Source organism: Triticum aestivum, chromosome 7D (assembly GCF_018294505.1).
Source record: "Triticum aestivum cultivar Chinese Spring chromosome 7D, IWGSC CS RefSeq v2.1, whole genome shotgun sequence".
In the NCBI taxonomy this organism is placed as follows: domain Eukaryota; kingdom Viridiplantae; phylum Streptophyta; class Magnoliopsida; order Poales; family Poaceae; genus Triticum; species Triticum aestivum.
In genome coordinates, this window is record NC_057814.1 from 91,078,181 (window position 1) to 91,098,695 (window position 20,515).

The window sequence follows — 20,515 nt, forward strand, 5'->3', positions numbered from 1 at the left end:
GATATCTTCACAAAGCCCTCGGATGAGAAGATATTTAGCAAGTTGCGGTCTGAGCTAAATATCCTAGAATCTTCGAATGTCCTTTGAAAAGGACACACATCCTAACACTTATGCAAAATTGATGACTTAGATGTGCAACACACGAAGAAACGTTTTTCTTCAATCAATGAAGACTAACACTCTAAGTGTGAAGAATTAACGAAGAATTTGATTCTCAGATCCCTACGACAATTGTACGCGGTGTCTGAAATCATCATTCTTATACGGTGGGTCACGCCACTAACAAAAGTTGAAAATCTTCAATTTGAGTTTTTCCTCGTTTTTGAATTTCCTCAGTTGCTCAATTTCTTCAACTTTTCAATGTCTTCACTCTTTCCGTAGTTGTTCTTCATTGGCTATATATATATATATGAGTTTATGTCCTCTACAGCATTCACTTATTGCCAATTCTTCATGTTGCCTTTTTTGCTAAGTGAATGTGATCGGACCCTTCCCCCTCTATGCTAAACTCAACCCAGTCTATTCACAAATTCTTCATGTGCGTTCTATTTTGAAACTCGTTCAAAATCTTCACTGTGTCCTTGTCAGCTGAAAAATTTGCGAACGAAACTTTAAAACTTATCTTATCTGAATTTTTGGCTTTTGCCGCCCAAACCGTTCCACATTCCACGATTGTTTTATCTATTCACCCACGATCTCGCATGATCGCCACCTCTCAGTATGTGGGTGACACATGTCACGCGAATGAGAAGGGTCAGGGGCATGTTCATCCAATTTCTTTGTGCGAGTAGTTTTTCACCACGGCTATAAATACGCCCTCCCTTCCTCACTTCGGTTTTACTCCGCTCGACCTCGCTCCCTCGCTCGAGCTCTCAAAACCTAGCGCCGCTGATACTTCCATCCTCGCCGGTGAGGAAGAGCTTCATTGCCTCGACCTCGTCACCGTCGTACTCGCGCCAGCCGCGGATTTCTTCACTCCGTCGCCGCCGTAGCTGTCTTCCTCTGCCAAGTTCAGGCGTGGAAGATCCGAACTGATGAACTTCTAAATCTACACTTCACAGTTCGTCGTGTTCTTTGTCAAGGGTAATTAAAAGTTGCTTTTACTGCCCTTGTTGATTCTGATGTTTCTACAAAATCTTCAAAAGGTGTTTATTCTTCAAATCTTCACACACTAAACACCTCACATAACATCTGTTCTTGATCTGTTTTCCTAAGAAACATTTTTCTTCAAGATTCCTCAATTGTGTGGATTTTCAATCTGTACAATTCTGGAACCTAAGTCAAAGAATGCTTAGTGAAATTCCTTAAGACTCATCTGGTCAAATTCCTCAAACTTGTTCTTTTTGCAAAAACTTCTGAGAACGCATATGACCTCTCCAAATTCTTCGCAAATATATTCTGTTCACAGGTACACATATCCGCTGCTGAATCTCTAGCTTCCCATCAACTTAACTCATTTGCAGCGTTCCTCGAAGAAAAGTTGCACACCTCTTCAGAGAATTCTATTGTTCAGATTCCTCAGCTGAAGAAAATGGTTGACGGCAAGAAACCTCAGAAGGGAGGAAAGAAATTGGAAGTCAACACAACGTTTGAAATCCCTGAGGATATCTATGATGAATATTGCACTCCTGATGAGGCCAAACATGGCAAGGAGTCAAAGAATGAGCGCAAAGTGCGCATCCAGAGGATAGAGAGGAGATGGGCCAGAGAATGGAGGGAATATCGCTACGTTACACCCAAGTACATGAAGAAATTCGCTGTACACCCTCCATGCCCAAGACCTCCATTGGCACCTGGCCAAGAAGCTGATCCCCCTAGCATCAGAAGAGGTGAAGAATTTCCAAAGGAATGGGCTAAGCGTCAAGCCAAGCTGGCCAAAGTAGCAAAAGAAGCAGTGAAGAAATTCAATGAAGATTCTGCTGCTGCTGCTATTGAGGCCTCTGCTAGCAAGCCTAAGAAGGCCATGCCCAAGAAGCCCGCACACAAGCCCATGGCTTCTACATCAAAGTCCTCACAGCCAAGCTCTTCTGCAATGCCCTCATGGCCCAGCTCAGCAAAGCCCTCACGGCAAATTCCTCAAGTTGCACGAGCTCCTCCAAAGTCCTCAGCTCCTCCTTCCAAATCCTCAGCACCTGCGCATCTCGCCTCGTGCCAAAGGACAACAGGCATCTCTATTGCCTTTGGAGCCTCTGCAAGTTCTTCAGCTCCTCCACATTCTTCAACTGGCCCCACTCTACTGAAGACTAAGGCCACTACTGGATGAGGTTGTCGACCAAGTCCTCACAAGAAGCAGGTCGCCTTTCATGTACCGTCTAATGACGACGAAGCTGATGATGAGGAACTCGCTGAAATCATCAGAGACAGGCAGCACAGGGCCGCTAGAGCCAAAGGCAGCAATGTGCCATTGATGCTGGATCCAAAGCTAATCCTTGAGTACATTGATCTCTGGCACAAGGACCCCAACACTCCTATGCCTGACTTCAATCTTACTCCTGGTCAACGGCACGTGCTTACCGCCTTCATAGGCGAAGAAAAATGGAAATTCGAGAAGGCCAGGCAATTGAAGAAAGCGCGGTACAAGAAGGATCGCCTTCTAAAGAAGAACATTGTGAATATGACCACTGATGAACTCATTGCTGCTCAAACTGAGATCAAAAACCTCAGTGATGAATTTGACACCTACCGTGCAGACTGGCTTGGAGCCAAAGTCAGATTTGTCAAGTTGGCGAAAGGATTTTCTTCAAATGTTGCTCCAACGCACATTGAAATTCCTCAGGCTGAAGCATCTGCCCAGCCTACTGAAGACCATGCCAGCACTGCTGATGAAAATCAGGCTGCTAATGAAACTGCCAGTACCAGGGCTGATGACTGCATTCCAGCCGCTGATGAAATTTCGAGGGCAACCACTAGTGTTGCGCCTGAAGAACAAGTCAGGCCAGCTGAAGCTTCAACCACTTTGCCTGAAGAAACTGATCATGCCAGGGCAACTGCATCAGTTGTGCCTGAAGTAAATGAACCAATTTCCTCTGCTCCTCCTGCACCTACACCAAGTCCAATTCTTCCTTCTACATCAGATGTGAAGAAGACCAAGGCTGCGGAGCATGCAACTGTGAAGAAAAGGAAAGCATCAACTTCATCAGAATCTTCAGCTCCGAAGAAGATGAAGAAATTGACAAGCTCTCTTGAGAATCCAATTGATGTTGTTCCAGTCTCATGCATGCCATCAAAGGAACTCATTCCCTTTGGTGAAGACTATACGATCCCAAGCAGATCTGATGAAGATATTCCTTATGCTGCTTCTTCAGAGCAGTTGGATGAAGAAATTGAAGTGGATGACATCCCTTCAACCCCAATTGTCTCAACGCCAGTGCCTCAGTTCACAGCTGAAGAGGCAGGCGTTGAAGTATTAAATGAAGAAGATGAGGATGTGGACATTGGGAGCACAACACCTGTGATGAATGATGACTTTTGGGAAAGTCGGCACCACAATTCTCCTTTCTTCACTCCTCTGCAACAAATTCCTCAGTCCCCAGTGCATACTGAAGTTCAAATGGGCTCTGACGAACCTCGCACCACTCCGTCCATTCATGAAGAGATTCCAGCCACTAGTTCTAGTGAAATTCCCGCTGAAGAATTGAAGACCCAGGCTGCAACTTAAGAAGAAACTGAAATTCCTCAGCCTGTGGATCCTGAGATTGCGATTCCTGAGGTTGTGATGCAATTGACTGACACTCCTCAGCCCAAGCCAAAGGATCCTTTCTCAAAGAAGCAAAAATTCAAGGCTGATGACTTCTTTCACGAGCATGTATTCTTCACGGATTACAACCCATATGACTCTGCTCGTCTTAGAAGGAAGCGTTTCTGGACTGCCAGCCAAGCCAACTTCTATTCTTCGCTGCTTTTCAACAAAGACAAAAGTCTTCGACCATGAGCATATTCCTCATGTGGACATGGAATCACTGCCTTGCTTCACGCCAATCCTCAGTGTTCGTCATGACGCTGGACTGCTCAACTTCTGCACTGATATTGTTGATTGGAATGAAGAGCTAATTCTTCAGTTCTATGCAACGCTGCACATCACAGGAGATGCTGAAGATGTGAACTCTTGGGTATTGGACTGGATGACAGAAAATACTCATTTCAAAGCACCGGCCTCTGAATTGCTTCATGCCCTGCCTGTCAGTCCTCCCCTTGAAGGTGCTCATTGTATATATCATGAACCTGAGCTTACATATCACTACATGCAAGTATTGATGAAGCCGCTGAAGCCCGGTCAAGCCCCAAGGACCAAATTCCTCGTGAAGGAATTGCAGTATGTGCCTCGGACTGTCTATCACATTCTGACGAAGACATTGAGTCCAATCAAAGGCCACGACTCGAATGATGAAGAGGTCGTTGGCATCATGAAGAATCTGCTTTTCAACAACATTCATGGTGTTCCTGTCAACTACCATGATTTCTTCATGAGGACTCTGGCCAATGTTGCATTATCTCCATTTGAGTTGAAGCCTTACGCTCCTTGGATTATGAGATTCCTCAGATCAAGGTCTTCACTCAACTACAAGGCTGACTTTCAAAATCATCTTAGCTACTTGCCCCCCATTGAAGTCCTCAAACGGACATTTTCCTCAGCTGATGAAAAAGGCAAGGCTCCTGCTATTATTGATGAAGGCATTCATCCATTGGATGGTCAGTTCCGCAAAGCTGCATCCTACTCCACCAATGATGACTCTGCCACTCATGACTCTACCGCCAATGCCTCAAAGCAAAATCCTCAAGCCACAGCTCCAAGGGTGATGACTGATCGTGATCTTCTCCTCAGTCTTCACCAGAAGGTCGATCGCAACCACAAATGGGTTAAGCGTCAGTTTGGTTCAATTCTTCACAACATGACTACTACACACAATGCAGTGAAGAAAAACCATTACTACCTCCATGAAGTCTTCGGTCGCACCTGGGCTGTTCTGTCACATCTTTATGGTGAAGAAGATCTGAAGCAAATGGGTCTCAAGCAAGACTTTGACTGGTCTCAGCCACCAGCGAAGAAATACAAGCAAGTCAAAGTTCCCTCCTTGGTGGCCAGCTCATATTCTTCATCACGCGACACGGATGAGCATGAAGATTTGGACGACACTGCGGCAGGCCCTACTTCAACAACCGACCCCAACAACGCTGGTGCTCCTCCGTCAACTTGATATTCTTCAGGGGCATTAGTCCTCACTTTTTGACCCTTTTGGTCATTCGATGACAAAAGGGGAGAAATTTGAGTTAGTCTTCAAGCGGGTCTCTCTATATGGGCATTTTTTTGCTAAGGTACAACTCTCGTCCTTTTGATGACTTTGTTGGATCGAGTTGTAAACTTAACCCCGATGGTGGTCTGACACTTCTGATGTGTTCTTCTGCATGCTTATTCCTCATAAATGTTAATGCACGCATGCTGAATTACATCAGTCACCATATTTCATCATGCATTTCAAATTCTTCATATCATATGTTAAATCCGTGTATGAATTACAAGATATAGGAGGAGATCTCCATGATTCTACTCTTCAAGTGTGCATTGCTTCAAAAGAAAATTCCTCACTATGCACATCTTTAGGGGGAGTTCTTCTATATCTTGCAATCAAATTCCTCAATATCAGTATTTACACATCATATGTTCTATCCCCGTTGAAAACTTAACCTATATTGTCATCAATCACCAAAAAGGGGGAGATTGTAAGTGCGTCTAGTGCCCCTTGGTGATTTTGGTGTATTGAAGACTTATAGGTTAAGGAACTAATGTGTGTGTGAGTGTACACAGGTCTATAAGTCTATGAGGAGTTTGATGTTTACAGAGAAAGTCAACCCCTAAAAATGAATGTCTTCGACTGAAGACTTTGGATTTCTGAAGACTTTGAAAGTGAAGAAATTGGTGTGACCATGAAGACTTGGATTTCATGCGAGGAACATGAAGCGTGAAGACTTTTGTTTTCGTAGTTTCATTTTCTCTTTCTTGAGTCATAGAAAACACCGTACTGTTAACGGGGGTCGAGGAAATACTAAGGAAAATTTTCCAAGTGATGCTCATCTCAAAATCCTACACCTACCAATCCTTTCGAGTGAAGCCATTGGAAATCTCATATAGTTCAGTCAATTTCTTCAGTGACAGAGACGAAGTTCTTCTGGTCTCTGAGGAATTTGTCCTGACTGGGGAGTTAGGAATTCACTAGTGCGGATTGCCTACAAGTGAGGATCATGATATCCCTGAGGAATTTGATAGTCAAATTTCCGACCGTTGTTGTGCTACGCGCGAGCTGTCCCAAAATATCTACCCACCTAACGGTCATATCATTGAAGGGCATTTAGGTCTTATCATGTCGGGCTGCTCCCTAGGCTATAAATATCCGCCCCCTACAACAACTAGTTGGTTGGCTACTCCGAGAGAAACTGACACTTGTCATTTGAGAGCATCCCATCCTCCGAGGACTTTGAGCGAAAATCATCAAGTGAGGAAAACCCAAACCCGAACACCTACAAACCCAAAGTGATTGAGCATCACTGAAGAGATTGATCCTGCGTGGATCCGCCGCTTGTTACCTTTGAAGACTGTGCGTCTCCAAGACGGTTAGGCGTCATGGTCTAGAGCATCCAAGAGGAAATTGTGGATCGCCAAGTGACCGAGTTTGTGAAGGTTTGGAAGTCACCTGAAGACTTACCATGAGTGATTGGGCGAGGTCTGTGTGACCTTAGCTCAAGGAGAATACGGTGAGGACTGTGTGTCCGGGACTGTATGTCCTCAGGTTTAAATACCTAGCCGCTCCTACCAGACGTACAACTGTCACAGCAGTTGAAACTGGTCTACCAAATCAATGTCTTCACCAAGCCTACTGGTTCTATTTCCTCAACTCTTCCATTTCCTCATTACTGTGTTGTGTGTTTGTTCATATCTATTTGAAGACTTTAACTGAACACTTCCTCAATTTCCTCAGTTCAATTTCTTCAGTCTGTTTGTCTTCATCCTGTTTATCCTGTGTTTACGCTTTATGTACTCTGTGCTTGTTTTCATTTCATCATGATGACCATGCTTATGTTATGTCATGTTTGCATCTGAGTACTTATTCCGCTGCAAGTAGTTCTTCGCTAAGGAATTTCCTCACCCTGAAATTCCTCAATGAAGAATTCATAAAAATCGCCTATTCACCCCCCCCCTCTAGTCGACTTAACGCATTTTCAGTATCGACATTGGTGCTTTCATTGAGAGTTTCGCTGTGTGATCGAAAAAAAGGATCGATGGCTCGTTTACAGATCAACTACGACACCGGCTGTGGTGACATCTTCGTCCCCGGCCAGCTTTTCGCATTCAGCAGCATTGTCCTGCACGGCAACTCAGCGGGCATATCGCCCGCGTCGAGAATTTCACCACGGACCAAGTTGTCATGTTCGGTAGTCTGGAATACACCGCAGATTCATGTGCTGAGCTCGTCATTTCTGATTGGATGCCAAGTCGGATCAAGAATCCACCGGCCACCGCAAGCTTGACCTCGGAACCGACTTCCAATTCGGGTCACGGATCAGATCCCGTAGTGGATCCGGCTGCAATCACGAAACCGATCATCGCTACGCCGAGCCTTGACTCCGTTGTGGACCCTATCCTCTCATCGGGTCTTGACTGTGACTCAAGCCTGAACACGGGCAAGCTCGGATCCGATCTCCTCTGTGGACAGCCAGGGATCAACCCTAGCCGACCAACACATCGAAGTCGCGTCGAGCGACTCGCGGATCACGCTTTAGATCATCCCGTCCTATAATCAGGCCATGAGCTCCGAGGATCTGTCCCACTTCAATGAGATGTTGGATCGCATTTAGGGATTGTCAATCTCGAACTACCAGACCTGGTCTACCACAAGATCAAACTTAGAGCCGACGACAGGGAAATTTATGTCCCACCCACCACCCACCTAGTTGCCATAGTCGATGACTTAACCGACGTACTGGACTATACATCCGAGGAGGCCATGGACATGGATGAAGGTGTCGGCGCCACACTTGGAGCGGCCACGCCCCTAACGCATACGGGCAGATGGGCCGCCATGTCCACTTATGATGTCTATATGGTCAATACTCCCAAGAATCCATCAAGACGCCGACGCCAACGACCGAAAGGTACCGGCAGCGGCCCTAGCGGGCATAATACATGCGCTATCGGTAACGGCGCCACGGCTGAAGATGTCGATAAATAGGGAGAGGACATTCAAGCCTCCCTACGGAGACAGAATAGCCCTGCAGGAATACCCGAGGATGAAGGCCCCGATGATCTCGACGACGGGACCGACAACGACTATATGCCCGACTCCGAGGAAGACGAGAGCCTTAGAGTCTAGGACTTCATAGTCCCCCAAGACTCATATGAGCAAGAATGGTTCAGACGGCGGCTCATAGCAACCGCCAGGAGTATGAAAAAGAAGCAGCAACAATTGCACGCAGACCAAAACATGCTCAACGTCAAGTGGATGGAAGTCCGCGCAGCCGAACAAGACCTCAAAGAACGGCGCAAGAACACATCTAAATCTTACCCTCGCCGGCGCTTACTGCCAGATTTCGACGACGAGGCAAATATTAACATACTTTTAACACTGGGTCGTGCCAACCAGCCTGACCGACCCCTAGAGGGCGTGACAGGCCGACATGGGAGCATAGGAACCCCCAATCAACAAACCGCCATTATGGCAAGGACCCCGTTGAATACACCAAGCCCTCCGATGCACCTAGAAAGCTAGAAGCAAATCAAGCCCATCCACGATCCATCTACGAATAAAGGGGATGCGCGCCAGCCGGACTCAACGGCTACGAGGCCTGGTTAGATAGGCACGGCAAGGCTCAGGAACAAGCATATGCATGGATGTCTCCGGATATTCATCATAATACAACTCTAAGGGGTCCTCAAGGCGACGGAAAGGGGAGTGACACGAAATTCGAAACTGCCCACCCCTCACTATTGTATCTTCGTTCACAGCCGCCCGTACCTACAGGGTCTATGACATGACGGGCCCATCGGAGTTATGCACGCCGTGCGCCCCGACTCGGCCGGGCCAGGTGTGTGGGACTTGTGGGCGGGAGGCGAAACCGACCAGGTAACACCGGCCTGGCGACGCGGGCCGTGTGATAGGAGTCGATCGAGCGGTGTGTGGCCGGCCGCTCGAGACGATTAGGGAGCGCACGCACTAATGTGTATTCCCGTAAAATAATTAAGAAAGTCGGGCACATGCATAGCTATCAGCATCGGGCATGATATAAGAAAAGTTATGCTTAACAAATTCATTCATTCTGATTCTATGTAAGATTCACATAGTCAACACATTTCGATATCTATCTATATCTATAGAGATACTAAGCTCCCATGGTTCAAAGTGTTATAGTGTTTTGGAGTTCTGGGGTTACTAAGGGCCCTATTTGTAAGATTGTGCGTTGTTTAGTTTTATTTGTCATTTTCTTTTCTTAATTAATTTTCACATTTTAATTCATGGGTGCTTACAATCATGGGAGTTAATCCAAACAAAACAATAAACGAGTTAATCCTAGGGGTGAAAAATGGCGCGGCGAAGCGCGTGTTAGCCTTTTTTTTAATAAAGACATCCATTGGCATCTTAAAGCATCTACAGCCGGACTTGACAAATCCGACCACTTAAATACCCATGGACGGGACTGTGTGCGTCCGCGGACAGTGACCGGTCACGCCTCAAACTTGGTTCTACGCATACGAGTCTCTCATATTTCATCCCTAAATCCATACAAACCATGCAAAATAAACCTACGTACTACGACACGCTAGCTATGCTTCGTTGTCGGCGATGTCCATGACGTCGGTGCCGGGTGCTGGGTGGATGGGTGGATAGGAAGGCTCCGGCTCCTCCTCCTCATCCTCATCCATATACGTGAGCATCCCGTCCACTTCCGCGGTGTGCTCCGCACCACCTGCTGCCGGCGACGACGTATGACCTCCGGCCGGAGTGAATCGAGACTATAGCTCCTTATCCGACGGCGTGGGGACATGGCTACTAATGGTGGCGGACGACGATTGGAAAGTGCGGCGGCAGCGGATGGGAGGAGGGAAATGTGAACGAGTAGGGTTTCGGTGCCGGCCGTCGGCTTAAATAGCTAGGCTAGGCACTACCGGCCCGCCAGAGCGGTACCACTCGGCCTCATCGGTCGACGGAGGAGACGAGCTTCGAACCGCCGAATTTCAGATTGTTTTCTTTGGTGACCCCCATCGTCGGTTCGACGTGATGGATGCGTCTAGGCGTTCCATATCCACCCCAGATTTGAGCTAGATATAAGTGGTGCCGGTTAGCCTGGAGTTTGAGAAACCCATCTAGGTCGGTTCCGGCAACTGACCAAGCCGTCCGTCCAGGCATTTGAGATGGGGCTGCAGATGCTCTTAGATCTGCCCGTTCCCTCCCATCCAGTTCCCGTTCCCTCCCATCCAGTTCCCCTTGGTCAGTAGAAAAGTTGCAGCCGTCTCTCTCTCTCCCTATGGCAGCTTGCTGATGAATCGGCAATCCTCCTGCAAGTACCTGCGCCCATTCTCACTTTAAACTGAAGCCCGGGTCCAAATGGAAATTTTTCCCGCCGAAGAGAAGCCCGAAAGTTGTGGAAATTGGCCCAGCTGCTCCAGAGTCTAGACTGCTCGTTTCCATTTTCGGATTGCTGTGCGCACCACGCTTTGCTGTACGACACACTTCCATTTCTGTGCCAACTCCGTCGTCGTTCGTGACCTAGACACCAAGCACAGACTGACCGGCAGCACCAGCTGATTAAAGTAGCGTGGGTCCTTCAGGCGACGTGTCGAGCACCCAGCTTGTGTGTGTGCAGTGCGTACGATTCTCTCAGCGAGACGTACCCTACGCTGTGGCTGCCCACTGCTCACAGCGTCACACGTAACACAAAAACACACCAGCTGGTTTCATATTTTGTTTCAGTGAAAATATTTGATAAATACAATTACAAGAATAGAAAAAATACACTTTATGTCCTTTTACCGCCCGGCATTAAATTAATGAAGCCATTACAAATAACCTTATAACACAAGACCGCAACAAACACACACAACAAAGAGAGGAAATGCAATTTTTTTTTAAAAAGAGGAAATAAAAATGGCCCGATACAACGGTGCCGAGGAACAACCACAACCCCAGACAAACAACAAGGCATGCTGATGTGGCACCGCTTTTAGTCATCTGGGTTATCATCCGCAATCAGGCAACCGTAGGTAGATCCCAACTCGCCGCACCATCGCTAGGGAACCCTCAACACGAAGAGAGGAAGCTATAGTCTCTCTTTTTTTTTTACTCCGGCCACCAATGGATAGGGATCATGCTATGAGGTGTAGCCTCAAAGAAGGGAACGACACTATATCACCGCCATCGCCTGGCCCAAAAAAGGGCCAAGGGTTTTCACCCAGAGCAAGGAGGAGGAGGTCACCCACAATGACGCCTCCAAGGAGGGATACAACGCTCAAGAGCATTGCCGTCACCGGCACCGATATCGTCGGGCGAAGCTTCCATTGCAATCCAAGCACCAACCACCCAATGTCCACTAGCCACACCTCCATCACACCGAAGAGGAACCACGGCGTCGTGGGGAAGACCGAAAGCGGTGGAGACAACGCCCAAGTCAGGGAAAGGTGTGATCTTGACGCCAATTCCCAGCCATAGACGCCTCCCCCGTGAGCTGCCTCGCCATCCACACAGCCAAGACACCACACCCGCACCAGCAAGACGACTCCTACCGCATGAGTGCCACCAAGCCCCCACCTGAAGCCGCAGCCCGAACCCGAAGAAGCCGCTAAACCTGCCGGAAGACAGGGTCCATATGTGCAGCAGGCCACCCCCGCTGCCGCACCAACGCCCCACCGCCACCCAGGCCTTAGAATCCCACAACACCCCGCCCGCCCAATGAGGGGTCCATGGATCACAGATCTGGACCGGTTAGGGAGGACACAATGATCGCCAGCCATGGCCCTCGTCTGACCCTGCCGGTCAGCTGAAGGAGAACGACAACCAGCTCCTGCCTGAGCGGGCCGCGCCCACCCAATGCACTGGTGGTGGCTGGAAGGGGATCCCCGCCCCCTATGCGGACGCCAGCGAAGGAGCATCACCTCCCTGGCCGTTCGAACCCCTCCCTGGCCCCAGTGTTGCTGCCACCCCGAGGAGTTGTGCTTCCATGGCCAACCTGGACGTCACAACCATGACCATGAACGAATCTGGCGTCCGTCAAACCCTACGGGAGAGGGGCGAGGCAAGCCTGAGGGAGACACAGAGAGGAGAGGGGAAGGGGCAGAGGAGGCTAGTCGCCTCGCGGGAATGTCGACGGCCTCCGATAACGGCTGCAAGGAGGAGGGCTCCGCCGGAGGGGCTGACAGTGAGGAAACCTTAGGTCTCTCGAGTCGCCTAGGAGGGGCGGCTGAGACAAAAAGATGGGTTGTCAAAAAGGTAGAGGAGGTAGGATGGGCAGTTGGTCCGACACGGGGATCGGAGGCTAGACCCGAGGAAGTCCACTTTTTTGTTTTTTGTGTTTTATATATACTCCCTGCGTTCATAACTGTAAGAAGTTTTTTTTTCTGAAACGAATGTATATAGACACGTCTTAATGTGTTTGTTCACTTAAAAACCTTATAATTCGAAACAAAGAGAGCACTCTTTAGCTTTGCTTATGCACGTGGTAGCCTTGAATAATTTTGGAAGGAAAATGTTTTTAGGTGCCTTACATTAGCAAATTAAAGTGATTTGTTCTGATAAACTTCTATATTTCGTCCTTTGCCATCTTGTAAATCTTCACCCAACTCCACCGCTTAAAATCTAGGTGATCGCACTTGGTAAATAAAACTACGCTCAAAAGCGAAGGCACATAGTGTGTGGTTAATTTGTACTCAAATTTGCCCTAAAAAAGATGGCTAGCCAATAATTTTGGTTGAGCTTTTGCTTACCATGAGTTGATAAAAAATGGCATGAAAAATAAAAGAGTTGCCAAAGGAGCATCAACATGCAAAAGAAACTGTCAATCATCCAAACAAAGACCAATGTTTTGGCCATGGCTAAAAATTGGTTGGGTGGTGGCAATCCAAAGTTCCAAACATTCCCCAGATTGCCCCTCTGCTTTTGGGCACCCAACGTAAACTTCACTTTCATCCCGTCTTGTTGATCAGTAGCCACCGTCCGACCAGCGCCGCAACACAGCCCCAGCCGGTGCGCCATGGCATACTCTTGGAACTCGGCATCCTGGTCACCGGACGACCTCGACGAACCCTCCCGCGACGGAGGCAACGACCACGTCTCGGTGCCCCACGAGCGGGTCACCTCGCGGCTGCGCAACCGAGGAACACTGGAGAAGATCTGCAAGAAGTACTCCATCCCCGACAGCTTCACCCCGATCGCCGCCGGCGACCTCTCCATGTGGTCGCCGCCGCCGCCCGGCTCCGTTTGCGTGTACGTCGAGTCGCTGAGCATCGGGATGCGCCTGCCCCTCCACCCCTTCTTCGGCACGGTGCTCAGCCACTTCGGGCTCGCCCCGAGCCAGCTCGCGCCTAACGGCTGGCGCGCCCTGGCGGGCTTCGTCGTGCTCTCCCACTTGGCCGGCGTGGAGCCGTCGCTAGCCGTGTTCCGGCACTTCTTCGGGGTGTGCCTGTGTAAGCCGCACATTTTCTACAGCTTCCGTGGCAAGGATGCTGCCGGCCTGCTCTTTGCCCGGGTTAACTGCAAAATCCGGGGTTGGAACTTGGAAGGAGGAGTTCTTCTTCTCGGAGTCATCGGCGCCATGGCCGTGCCCGGTGGAGTGGGGGGAGCCTTCCAGGTCCTCCGCCATGGATCCGGCCCTCACCGTCGAGGAGAAGGCCGTGGCGGAGATCCTCATGTGTGCTCGAGGGAGTTCTCTGATTGATCTGACCACCTATCTCAGCAACCGCAACCTTGTCGCAGCCAAGATCATCGGGGCACCATCACCGCCGCCAACTCCTCAAGCTCAAGGTGAATCCTCCGGCGTTGTAGGATTCAGAATGTTGCTGTGATGTGATGTGGATGTACTGACCGGTGATTTGCAGTGGAGGACATCCAGGCAGAGCAGGCAGCCACGGCCGCGGCCTCGCGCGCGTCGACAGGAAAGGTGACGGTTAAGGGCGAGCCGGACTGCAAGGTGCCTCCTTGTGCGCCGTCCCTTGGGAAGAAGAGGAAGCTGGAGGAGGGCCGTGGGGTCGACGGCGGGAGCTCGGCGTTGGACCTCTCTTGCCCGCCTGGCTTCTCCGCGCCCTGGAAGTCACCGCCCGTGACAGGCAAAGATGGTGACCGGAAGGCGGCGAGGCTGCTGCTGCAGGGCACCGTCACGCCGTCGCGGGAGCGCGAGCTCGCCGCGTCCAAGCCCGCCGACGTCGTCGCCTCAAGCTACGTGTCGCTGCTCCAGGTGAGCAAACGCAGATGCAAATTGCAAATCCAAATCAGCCCCTTGTTCGATGCGCATTGTTCCTTCATGATTTGTAGTTGTGGATCCATCGATCGACATTGACATTCATGGTGTGATGCGCAGGCGGCGAACGAGGTGTCATTCTCGCTGGGCCACGCTCTGGAGCTGGAGGAGAAGCTGAGGGCGCGCGAGCGCGAGGCGGGCGGAGCTGCGGGAGGCGGACGCGCTGCGGGTGGAGCTGCGCGAGGCGAAGGACGAGCTGGCGGCGCGGGGGTCGAGCAGGGAGCACGCGCGCGCTCTGGCGGAGCGCGAGCGGCGGGGGCACGAGCGCGGCATGGAGGACATGAAGCGAGCCGTGCTTCGGCGCCACCCAGACCTCGACCTGGCGGGGCTCATCGTGCCGCTCCATGCTTCCCCGTAGGCGTGGCGGCGTCCACCGCCCGACGGTCGAAATGCATGTCTAAGATTTCTTTCCTATGGAGTGGCTGCTGCTATCTGCATTTCGCACTTCCGTTCAGCAGAGCCATCTGCATTTAGCACTTCCGTTCATCAGAGATCTTATTATGCGGTATAACTTGTTAGAGATATTATTCTCCGTGGAACATTTGCAGGTAAATCTACTCCATGACTTGATTTATCTGAGTTTTGTGACCTCAACTGGGTCGGCAGGGGGTCTGTCATTGTGCCGTGTTCTTCACAGTTTGTCTAGATGCTGCCAGGAATTCCAGGCTCAGATTTTCTACCCGATTTTCCTTATACGAAAGGTTAGTTCTCTTTCGTTATGAAACTACAAGAACACCCTGCGTAAAGGAAAATTCTTTACTGCAAACCAAATACATGAAACTCTCCCACACTTCACCTATTTCTATTTCTCAAAAAAGAAAAAAGAAAAACTGAACTGAACTGAAGAATACTCACAAACCCACCAGATAAGCAGACATGAAAAACAGTATGCAACATAAATTTTCTGCAGCAGGGAGGCCAATATCCAGGCCTCACACTCGCCAGATCCATCACAAATTCCTTATGTTACAGCAAGTGGGATGAGAGGACATATATATGCACACGATATTATTACCGACTGACTGACAAGATCTTTTCCAACCATCACTGGCACCACCTGTAAGGCCGCCATTTACAAACCAGGTGAAAGGTAGTAGGGCAATGAAGAAAATTAACGAAGCCATGGAGATCAATCAAAGACCTCTTATTATTGCTAGCTGTCCAGTATCTCAAACTCCGAATCCTGAATGAGATCCCATGATTCCTTCTTCGACAGCGACGCGGGCGGGGTGGGCTGCGGAGGGCGGCGGCTGTAGTCGGGGGAGGAGGCGGCGGGCTTCCTTCTTACCGAATCGCTTCTCACGGAGGAGCTGGCGTACGGGAGGCTTCTCCGGTCCGGCAGGAGCGAGTCCATGTATTTGTCCATGACGAGCACATTGGAGTTGTCGACGTCGCTCATCTCCTCGGCCTCGCTGCTGAAGTACCTTTTATGACCTTCTCTAAAGGACTCTACGTCGGAAGGTATTTCGGACCACTGATCCATGCTCTGCTCCGACTTTGACTTTGCAAACACCCACTGGTCCATGCTTTGCTCGGATCGTGTTTTTGACAAGGCATGGCTCCCGGAAGATTGGTAACCCTCTTGAGTGCCTTTCTCGCTTTCTATCTCACAGACATGAGGTGGAGACTCTATCTCATTTACGCGATGCACAGAAACTTGCACACTCTGGGTATCTTCCTGAAAATATAATTTGATAAGACTGGTAAGTAATGCAATTAGCATATCCAAAAACACAGCTCAGCGCATTATTATTGTTTCTTTATCTTCAGCACTTCAGTCTAATACTAAGGTAACAAAGAGAAGAATGACACGAGAGGATAAAAACATGGCATAAAACCACCAATCATTCAAGAGAACCTCTAATACTAATGCAGATTACACTGGCACACTGCTACTAAAGAGATAACAGTACGTGCTGGCTAATAAGACATCATTTAAGTGAGCTCTCTGAGGCCTACCAGCAGCCAATACAAGTTCAAGTTATAGTACCAATTATTACAGAAATAGTTCAGGTAAAATGTTGTAGTTCACCTATATATGGAAAATAAACTAATACCAAGTTTTAAAACTATTGCATTCAAAATAAAAAGTATTAAATATACATGCATTGATTACAGATTAGTAAGCGTCCCCGTCTCATTAATGAAGGGGATTCCAAATTGCCAACCTCAGTACACATTACCCATCCTGCTAGCACCTAAACTATATTCCATATATGTCATTCATGAATTACCTCGTATAGTCAGTATTCAGTAACCACTTCTCATTTGATTCCCAGGATAAATTCTAGTATTTATTTGCTGGATGAGCTGGAGATTGTTTTTCTTCTAAAAAAATATGATGCAATGATGCATTCACTGTCATCAATACATACCTAATCTTGTTTATGTCAGCTTAAATATGCATAGAAATATGTTCATCTAGTGCCAAAAATAGCAATAATAGGATATATATATATATATATATATATATATATATATATATATGTTAACTAAAAAAGGAAAACTGGTTGAACATACTTCCAGCTCTATTTGACTGCAGGCCATGCAGCAATAACATGTTCTTAGTTCAAAACTAGAAACAATTCGAACTGAAACTAGCATAAAAATCAGTTCTACAACAGAAAGTAGATTAGCAGGGAACAATGCATAATAAGAATCATAATATCATATGTCCCAACACACCTCTGAAGTATGTTCACTTAGGCTTGACTCAAGTAGTTTGAAGTATATCTTCCAGAATGCATCTTCATCCATGTAAGAAGGGCAGAGCTTAGCCCGCAGAGATGCTAAATCAGGGACAAGCTTTTCAATGACTTCCATATGGTCTCTCTCTACATCAGAGATTGTAGCATCTGCAAAGTAGTAGGAAACACAACATTATGCATCTAAATGTGAAGAACAGTTTCATACCGCAGCAAAGCAACATCGATAAAAGATTCTACCAACGAGGAGCCATGCGAAACAACTCAAGGCGGTACTACTAACCGACATACTTAAGTTTCAAGAGTTACGGTATGGCCATCATGTCAATCTTAAGCTATTCAGATCAGAGGAGCACTAGCTTAGCAGCAAGCGCATGAGAACAAGATATGGTAACTCTACATCGAGACTGAGAAGACCAGAACTATGCAGCACTATAAACTCTGATCTTCCTTATTGGAGTTCGCCCCCATCCCTTCCAATTTGAGGAGTGGAATCGCAGTCCTAAATCCGACGACTCTCAAACCAGCAAACATTAAATCTATCTCCCCTTAACTGACTTCCATATATAGCACAGAACCGCCCATCAGTGGTCAGCCGGCGAAATTGGCGGCAACAATTAGCAACGAATCGCACGAGAGTCGAGGGGAGAGAGCTTTACTCTCGTCTATCGCGAGCATGGGGAAGTCAATCCACGCCTCGGGCCTGGCGGCGAGGGCGCGGGCCGCCCCGAGGATGCCATCGGCGACGCCGGCGGCGGCGTGGGGCGGGGAGTCGACGGGGCTGGGGAGGGTGGCCCGGGCCGGCGGCGGCTGGCGGTCGGGGGCGGCCCGGCCGGAGAAGCCGACGCGGAAGGAGCCGCCGATCTCGGCGAGGTCGGCGAGGATGCCGGCGAGGATGGAGGCGGGCGGGGAGGGCGGCGTCGCGGGGCGGGGGGACGGGGAGCGGCGGCGGGCGTGGGCGTGGGAGTGGGTCGGGGTGGAGGGCGGCGAGTCGGTGTGCGCCGGGTTGAGCAGCGGGTGGAGGAAGCAGGCGATGTCGAGCAGGTGGCGGCCCAGCTCCGACAGGTCGTCGCGGACGCCCCGCAGCCCGCGCGCCGCCATCACGGCTCCGCTCGCCGGTCGATCGGCGGGAGGGCGGGGGGTCGTCGCCGCTACGTCCGGCCGGGCGACCGCGACGGGCGGCGGCGGCGGGCGAGGGATATTGTTGCTTTCTGGTTGCGGCCTTGCGGGCCTGCGGGGTTGCTTTGCTTCCGCTCGGGCGGGGGTGGGGTGTGGGGAAGGGCAATGATTGGGACTTGGGAGAGAGAGAGAGAGGAGAGGGATGGGGTAGGACTCGGCTGCGGCGTATCTGCTCGGGTTTCCGCCCGGTTCCCGTGCCCGTGCGCGTCCGGGTCTGGGTCGGGTGGATCCGTGGATGCGTGCGGGCTGTGGGTTCGCGTCGCGTTGTGCGACGCCGTGGCGGTCTCGATCTCTATCTGGGTATAAACGGGGCCAGGATGGACTCAACATGGTTTGACTATCTGGTGGGGTGGGGTGGGGTGGGGTGGAGTGGGTGAAGTGCGGTGCGGTCCGGGAGTCGTTTGCTAAAACTCTCCTAAGTCATTGCATCTAGTGTCTGCAACTTCTCCAATTTAATTCAACTTGGATGCATTCATCATGCTAAGTTCATGAGAGTTCCAACTCACCAACACACAAAACAAAACAATGGAAGACAAATGGAATAAAAAAAATAAGGATTATGAAATGCCCACATAAAATGGCACGAAAAATTAGTAATTATGCACAATGACATAAACGTGGGTCAGTGGAACATGGTGACTTTTAGTATGAATATATGCAATATATGAGCTATAAGGTATGATGCAGTTTGCCTCCATGTCAGTCTCGTTGACCTATAGGAGGAATGTGGCACAAGCGACAAAGAATGTTGATGACATATGTGGGCGTAGAACAAGATGGGGTTGTACGGAAGTTGGTGGAAAGATTCATCATCGATTGCTAAGAGGGAGATGATCACCACTCAAAGCTGTCAGATGTGTCATGTATCCACCGAGTCCAAATACAAAGAGAGTTTCCATTTACCATGTCATGTCTATATAGCCAAAGCGGTCAGCAGGGTACCACCAACCCACCATGATCTACAATCTAAGTTTCCTATTTATGTCCCCTAGCCAGCTACCATGCATACATGGACACTTTGAGAAGGCCGGATGCACAATTTGAACCAACCTGAATGATAAGCAACGTGGTGTGAGAGTATTTGCATTTAAAGAAGTGATATTTAACTGTTTGGTCTTTATAGTAAAGGCAACATTCCTTGCCTCCATGTAAATTAGGATTGGTGAGTTTGCCAATGGTTCGAACCACTCCTTTGAGGATATACCAAAGAAAGATCTTAACTTTTAGTGGAATATAAACTTTTCAATTTTTACTTACTATTTTGGGCATCACATTGAACAAGAGCTAGATGCATTGGGTTAATCGAGAATCATTATGGTGCAGATTCTAGTGGAACTCGTTTGATCCTTGTGGGAGATGTACAAAAGCTAATCACGCATGCAGTGCATTGTTGGAAATATGTCCTAAAGGCAATAATAAAGTTGTTATTATCACATTTCCTTGTTTTTAATAAAGTTCAGTGAAGCGGTGCGGGAATAAAAGTCCCCATGCAAAAAAAGAGATTTGAAAACCGAGTGAGTGAAGAAAAATACTTGGTGAACCGGGGTGTAATGATAATACCCACATAGAAAAAGAATTGGGTGACAAAAAATCAAGTAGGTGGAAAAAACCCGGGCAGTGAACCGGTGTGGGAATAAGAATGGGTGAACCAATTCACTCCCCCACGCTGCCCAAACCTTGGTAAGGTTTCCTTCATACAAATAAGATTGTAGTTCAAATGTACCAACTGGGTGCTAGTCTAGTTGGCCAGTATCGCTATTAGTACTCATCACATTGGTTTTGAGTTTGATGCCAATCTTTGGTACTCCCCCCTTCCATCTATATAGGGCCTAATGCATTTTTTGAGACTAACTTTGACCAAGTGTTAGAGCAATAATATATGACATGCAAGTTACACAAAACATACCGTCAAATTCGTACGTGAAAGGAGCTTCCAATGATATAATTTTCACATTATACATCTAATGTATTATTAATCTTATCAATAGTTAAAGACGATTTTGAAAAACGCATTAGGCCCTATATAGATGGAAGGAGGAAGTATCTATTTTTGGGTCTAAAGTACTGGACGTAGAGCGCACTTTGGGCCAACCATATCATGGGAAATTGTACCCTGGGTGGAGAGGAAATCATGGTCA

The 20,515-nt window shown here is 48.7% G+C and overlaps 2 protein-coding genes across 2 annotated transcripts; one reads left to right on the forward strand and one right to left on the reverse strand.

Moving 5' to 3' along the window:
- The first annotated feature begins 13,667 nt into the window (after positions 1-13,667).
- On the forward strand, positions 13,668-15,034 carry LOC123166319 (uncharacterized). Its single transcript, XM_044584103.1, has 3 exons — positions 13,668-14,000; positions 14,075-14,430; positions 14,554-15,034. The coding sequence occupies exons 1-3, from the start codon at positions 13,700-13,702 to the stop codon at positions 14,965-14,967; spliced, it is 1,071 nt and encodes a 356-aa protein (XP_044440038.1). The 5' UTR covers positions 13,668-13,699; the 3' UTR covers positions 14,968-15,034.
- A 326-nt stretch (positions 15,035-15,360) lies between these two features.
- On the reverse strand, positions 15,361-18,647 carry LOC123166318 (uncharacterized). The gene is made up of 3 exons (XM_044584102.1): positions 17,858-18,647; positions 17,179-17,348; positions 15,361-16,171 (listed from the first exon to the last, which is right to left on the reverse strand). Exons 1-3 carry the CDS (start codon positions 18,297-18,299, stop codon positions 15,647-15,649), a joined length of 1,137 nt encoding a protein of 378 aa, XP_044440037.1. The 5' UTR covers positions 18,300-18,647; the 3' UTR covers positions 15,361-15,646.
- Positions 18,648-20,515: the final 1,868 nt, after the last annotated feature.

What these genes read in the sequence shown, in the direction of transcription:
- LOC123166319 (XM_044584103.1), top strand. Translation starts at nt 13,700, where the DNA reads ATGCTGCCGGCCTGCTCTTTGCCCGGGTTAACTGCAAAATCCGGGGTT. An exon ending in GCCAACTCCTCAAGCTCAAG is followed by an intron (nt 14,001 to 14,074) that starts GTGAATCCTCCG and finishes GGTGATTTGCAG; the next exon opens with TGGAGGACATCCAGGCAGAG. An exon ending in GCTACGTGTCGCTGCTCCAG is followed by an intron (nt 14,431 to 14,553) that starts GTGAGCAAACGC and finishes TGTGATGCGCAG; the next exon opens with GCGGCGAACGAGGTGTCATT.
- LOC123166318 (XM_044584102.1), bottom strand. Translation starts at nt 18,299, where the DNA reads ATGGCGGCGCGCGGGCTGCGGGGCGTCCGCGACGACCTGTCGGAGCTG. An exon ending in CATGCTCGCGATAGACGAGA is followed by an intron (nt 17,349 to 17,857) that starts GTAAAGCTCTCT and finishes ACTACTTTGCAG; the next exon opens with ATGCTACAATCTCTGATGTA. An exon ending in TAAGTGAACATACTTCAGAG is followed by an intron (nt 16,172 to 17,178) that starts GTGTGTTGGGAC and finishes TTATATTTTCAG; the next exon opens with GAAGATACCCAGAGTGTGCA.